At 34.9% G+C, this 6,314-nt stretch overlaps 1 protein-coding gene across 1 annotated transcript; it reads right to left on the bottom strand.

Moving 5' to 3' along the window:
- Window positions 1–1,652: 1,652 nt before the first annotated feature.
- Window positions 1,653–5,088, bottom strand: LOC128206002 (uncharacterized). Its single transcript, XM_052908120.1, has 6 exons — window positions 5,011–5,088; window positions 4,589–4,647; window positions 3,664–3,801; window positions 3,356–3,415; window positions 2,486–2,621; window positions 1,653–2,142 (listed from the first exon to the last, which is right to left on the bottom strand). Exons 2-6 carry the CDS (start codon window positions 4,643–4,645, stop codon window positions 2,045–2,047), a joined length of 489 nt encoding a protein of 162 aa, XP_052764080.1. The 5' UTR covers window positions 4,646–4,647; window positions 5,011–5,088; the 3' UTR covers window positions 1,653–2,044.
- Between the last annotated feature and the right edge of the window lie 1,226 nt (window positions 5,089–6,314).

Raw genomic sequence — 6,314 nt, 5'->3', positions numbered from 1 at the left:
GTGTTAACGGTTGCAGGTCAAAACGTCCCCAGGTTAAAACGTCCTACGGTCAAAACGTCCCCACCAAAAGTCAAAACGGTGTTAACTACATCTTTTTCAATGTCTGTTTTAAACATTATACATGTGTTGACCTGGCCCCAATTTTGAGTGCCTTGCAATAGGATTAAGAACAGAACAGAATAGTTTATTTGGATTTAAACATACAGTTCATCATCCATCAACATGATCATACATATAAACAATAGTCAATGTATCATTTAGTATTACATTAAGAATACATTACAAACATATCAAATATATACTAATTACTATTTAAAGGAGAACATGGATCGAAACATATTATCAAAGCAAATATTATACTAGTATCAATGATAATTTATAAGCATATGGCATAGTTTTACGTCTTATTTTTATGAAACAAACATAATACAAAAAATAACAACAAAACAAGAACAACACATCATTAAGGTAACAAATTAGTTCGTATTTTACGCCCACAATTTATGAAAGTCACTAATTTCAGAATAAGTTTCTCATTACTTGTGTTTGTGTTTATGAAGTGAAGCTCACTATTTTTTTTCTGTAATTTGCGTAATAATTACTGCATAAGACGTTACAAGACTCTGGATAGGAATTATGATAAGGATATCTACGTATTTTGGCTAATTGAAATAAGCTACTAAAACCAGTTTAGCTTGAGAAGTTTCAAGAAGTGACGGCCGTTAAGTCCCTTATAACAGGACCAAGTTGAGCTCAAGTTTTGTTTTGGTAAAATTTGTTCATTATTTACACTCCACAAATTTTGGACTTGAAAAGCAGTTTATCTTATAATTCTCTAACACTGCTGGATTTTCATACATTGTTCCAGTTGCGAACTTGTGATGTGTACAGTTTTGCATATTTTGAGTGGCTTTCAGTAAAATGCGTGAACATGCATGCGCTATTACACGGAGGATCATTTTTCTAATTTGAATTTTAAGAAAACGAACAATGTTTGTACACCAAAAATATGAAAATAAGCAAGAAAATGGTCTAAACAATATATGCATATGAATAAATCTGATGAAAAGTAGCGGGTATTTAAAATAATCGTTGTCAAAAATTACGAAATTCTCACTAAGTTGAAAATATTCACTAAGATGCTTATTGAATACGGCCCCTGGGCTATGCGGTTTAGGGGAAGTAGATTTTCAAACTGTTTGACTACATAAGTATAAAGACATCGTGTTACCATCTGTATTATAGCAAACTTGTATGTGTACGCTTGTGCATGGAAAGCTTTAATGGCATAAAATTATGAACGGCATGAAGCATAGGCGCTGGTGTTGATCACTTTGATTCTAAGGTCAGACTGTTGATGTCCCCTCTACTATTTCGTCGTTTAATATCAACCATTGTCTTATGCACAATTAACTACGCATTGAAGCTATGTGCATAACACATATTCCTGTCCTGCTTGTTTTAGATTATGGCCATACTTACCGACAACATGTCGAAACCAGTGCTATTGTCTTTCAGTTCTAAAACCTAACTATGTAAACGATATAATATACATGAGTATGGTACGACTCCTCCAAATATGGAATACGACCATGGCGTGTTGGTAGGACAGGAGAAGGACTTTTCAACCCCTTCTCAAAATTAAGTCAATCTTTTCAACTAAGTTTTATTCAAGCAATGCATAATGAGATAGATGAATAAGAAAGATGGACTAGTAGCCAAATAAACGTGCATACGGATAAACATATTCCAAATTAATAAATGTCACACATTCCAGTCACTACACAGTTATTGGATTTCGTTTCTAACCTGAAATTAATGGAGTTGAAAGTTAAAGTGATGATGTCAGAAACTTACAAGACTGTTTATGATGATGTAGAACTATGAGTACCTTAACAAAATATAACAGACGTTTGTAGCAGTATTAGCACAGAACGGACTCCAAAGCTGTAAAAGACAGCGAACAATAGCTTGGTATTGGATCTTTTATCAAGGCTGAACCGGACAGTAAGTCAGACTCTCCAAAACTTGAGCACATGATCCCTTAGAAAGTCCATGTACATTCGACTCCACAGCATATGCCTCCATTACAGCTGCGGCAAGTTGGCCTGCAGCTAAAGCCTCGACGAGCTCTGGACTTACCTGAATATAATTATCAACAAGTTATATTTTTTCACATCATAGATTAAGCTAATTTGATATTGCGTCATAGTGAATGTCCAAATTTGACTTGTTTTTACCCCAACACTCATTGTAACCATTTACTTTCATGTGATCAGCCCTACGGTATATGTTATACGCACGTATGGGTATTATGTGTCCAATGCACTAAACAAATGCTATTCGCAATTCCAACACAACACACACCTTATTAGAAATAAATATCAATCTATTGTTGCAGACATCTTTTACAAGTAAATACATGCCATGTACAACCGTTACGGTCAGTTCTTATCAAGACTAGTTTGTATAAACTTGCTCTTACAAGGCGAGTATTTCTCGGCAAACACCGCCTTTCCTCGGCAAATCTCGGCAATCCTCGGTGGCACATCTTCATCGGTCATCGGTTCTCGTTCTTTGCAGGTCGATCTATCTTCGTCTTCGTCTTCGTCATCGCTGGTCTAGTAACGAAATCGAATATATGTATGCATAAAGTATTTCACAAATAAACCCATCTAAATGCATCGCTAGTCCTTGGCAGTTCTCCGCAAGCCTCGGTAACAGCTCTTTATCCGTCAACGTTGCCTGCCCCTCAGAACGCTTCATTTCTTTTTCGGGCATCCTCTGTTTAAAATGAACAGTTTAAATGTTAATATAACTTGCAGAAAACACAAGTGTCTCCTTACAAATGGCCGCCTTCCTGACCCAAGAATTTTAGGCAGTTTTTCATCTGAAATGATATGTTAAAGTCATGATCCAATACTGACAAAAACAACGATTTTCGACAGAACCCTTTGAACCCCCCCCCCCCCCCCCCCCACACACACACACTTCAATAGGCTTACAATGGTATGAGTCGCACCATACTCTTAGTCAAGGTCCAGTGATTTGAAAGGAACATGTTTGATGTAAAATAACCATGAAAGACTTATGCAAGCTCCTTTATTTTTCGAGAACAATGTCAAGGTTTTATGATAACCAAGTGGCGTCGTCCGCGTCTTCATCGGTGTGCAAAAATTGAACCTTTTACCAAACTCCAAAGCAGTAGAAATTCAAATGAAACTTGGCATATATGTTGTAAGGGACAATGCAAGTACTAAGTACTTAAAGAACAGACGATCGCAACAGTTGGCGTTCGCTTCCCGGCGCTCTTGTTTTATTTCAATTATGATAAAATAGCACAACAATATATCACCTTCTGAAGTGGTCTGACGTTGCACACTTCCTGATCTCCGGGAATATTGACGATGACACCCTGAAAATGAATGGAATGAGTTGTATTGTGCCAAAAACACGACTTAGTCGGTCGAAGTGTCGAAAACGGATATTTCTGTTTTAGAATTTCTTTTTTTTAATATTTTGAATACGATAGATCACTCTACTTTTATACTATTTTATGAGTAAACGAAAAAGTCTGAGATGAAAACCAATTTATCATATGGACAGAAAGACCGTTATCGCCATCAGAGTTGAAAACACGCTGAATCACGTGGATTTGTCTACGTCGCTTTTTAAAACGTGGGTGACGTCAAGAACGTTGCCGGTTGGAGTTCTGTACGTTAACGTCTTTTGCCCTCCTCTGACGGAGATTTCGACGTCGACGTCACCCAAGGTATCGTCATCACCCAGTTGGAGGAACGGCTGAAAACATTATTTATTTTCCTGAGTTATCGCCTTGAAGTTAAGATGTACAGCTGATACATTCAGTAATAAATATGTTGACTCTTTCACGTTTTATTGGGTCAGATATCGTATAAAGGTATTTCGGTGTGAAATGTGAAGAAAATATTGTTTTAAATAATAAGACATCATCGAATGGTCAGATTGGTGCTCTATATATCAATAGATATATAAAAATGGGACCGGAAATGCTTTATTTTGCCCTTATAGATTAGTAACGCTATTGAAAATTGGATAAATTAGGGCTTGGATTGACCTTTTGCTTGTAGCGCATGTCTTTTGTTTATATATATAAATTTTGGTGTTTTTAGCAAAGATCTCTTTATACCATAAACCGTATTTTTGACGCGATCTCAGATTTTGGGTCCAAATGAGGTAACCCAGATTTCGAGAAAATCGACCATAAAGATGAAGTTTTAAAATCATAGTTTTTTCTTTTGAAAATAAAATATAAGTGGTTAACTATCGCATGCCGATAAACCCGATTAGTAAATATCGAGATAAATATGTATTCAACGATATTTTTTAACAAATTATTATCTTACTCTGCCATTAACTGCACGTTTAACTAGGTCACAGTCAATAAACTCACCGCCTGCGCTTGTCGTTAGAAATAGCTTTGCATACAAATGAGACGCGACAATCTGTCATCAAGCATTTATTTCCATTGCGCAGTAATCCATTTAATAAAAATATACACGAAGAGGAAAAAAAACACGAAGAATGATTGAAAAAAGCTCGTTCATACCGTTGCAGTGGCCGCAACAACGACAGCAGACAGAATCAGTGCTACCTTCATCATCATTGCTGCAATGAATTTCAACGTGGCAATATTTATGAAGGTTACAGACATTCATAGTATATTTGTATCAAGTTAAACAAACGCTGGTAAAGGCAAGTACATAACATAAGCTCTGTGGATGTACAACTCGAACAAAAAAGAGAACGAACATCATTACCTAGTGCTGCAACATAAGTGTTTATTGTAGACTCGTACATAGTACTTCGTCACTATACATAAAAACATAATTATTAACAATGCAATGTATCATCAAATTAAATCAATATATAAACATTCATGTGTCAAGTGATTTAACATTATTTTTGGAAAAGAAAGAAAAAATAAAATGCATTTTAAATTAAAATAATAAAATAATTGTTAGTTCTTACCTTTTCCCCAAAATTCGTCAATGCATTATAAAAACAGCAAAGCATCTTCTTAAATACATTTGCAGACCGGCACTTGAATGGCTGAATGGCCAGCCAATGGTACAGCATGCTTTCTCTTCACTATCATTGAAAAACATAAAATGAAACCAGGTAGTTATTATCATCGTTTGAAATACCATTTATAATTAGTACATTTTAGAAATTGATATTATATTTTTTTCCGTGTCATTGAAATATGAAATGTCGGAATTTGCAAACATCAGAATGCACCTATTAGCACTAAATTTATGCGCAAAGTAATAAATATTTTTATATACACTTTTATATACACTTTTATGTGAATGAGAGATATACCAATTAATTGTGTTATACACATTAGCATTTAAACGGAATTAAAACTATACATGTTCTTGTTTTGCTTTTCATTGAAATTAATTTTACAAAAATGTACATAATAAACAAGTAAGCATTTACTTAATGTGCCGATTTCTCTCTATAACTGGCGATTTGCACTCGGAAAACAATAACAATACCTTTCATTGACCAAAACAAGGTATCGGATGAGGTTTGCACGAAAGAAAACGGTATAAAATCGTAGTTTTGAAGAATAAAAGGCATTGAGTGAGTCGGTAAGCTTAGTAAGAACGTGCATTGTTTTCACGAGATATTTTGACACAGACATGATTTTTATCTAAAACAAGCATCATTGTAAACAAGCCATTGCTCTTCATTCGGTGCACAAGGTCGTTTCTAAAAATATCGTTTTAACATAAAAAAAAACAATGTTTATATTCATCGAATCGAGGAAGTTTTTCACCCCAAACAATGAAATAGGAAACCTGGACGCACCTGAATTACTGTCCTTGTTACGTGTCAGGTGCTTTTAATGTATTTTCAGTGTTAGACACCATGCCTGTTTTCTTATTGAATTTAAAATGACTTTCAATAAACAATCGGATGCTAGAGATCCTGAAAAGGTTGACAAAATAATCTGGGAAGAAAATAAGCAGACTGATCTCAATGATAAATTAATTGCAAAAAAAAATCTTTTATTTTGGGTTGAATAAGATGTGTTCGGTTGTCTTCATTAAAGTATTGCAATGTTATACTCAATATTTCAACTGCTTGGACTGCTGCCAAAATCACAAATACAACAGTTTCCATGACAACTACACCTTTCATAGTAACCGTTTGTTTATTTTTAAGGGAAATAAAACCATGAAAAGACTTTCGACAGTGATGAGTTTTCTACAGTGACCACCTTGACATGGTCAAACCACTCACAATACCTCATTCATAAAGCA

This window comes from Mya arenaria, chromosome 10 (assembly GCF_026914265.1).
Source record: "Mya arenaria isolate MELC-2E11 chromosome 10, ASM2691426v1".
In the NCBI taxonomy this organism is placed as follows: Eukaryota; Metazoa; Mollusca; class Bivalvia; order Myida; family Myidae; genus Mya; species Mya arenaria.
Note: the sequence above shows the minus strand (reverse complement) of the source record. Positions and strands in the feature narration are given on the sequence as shown.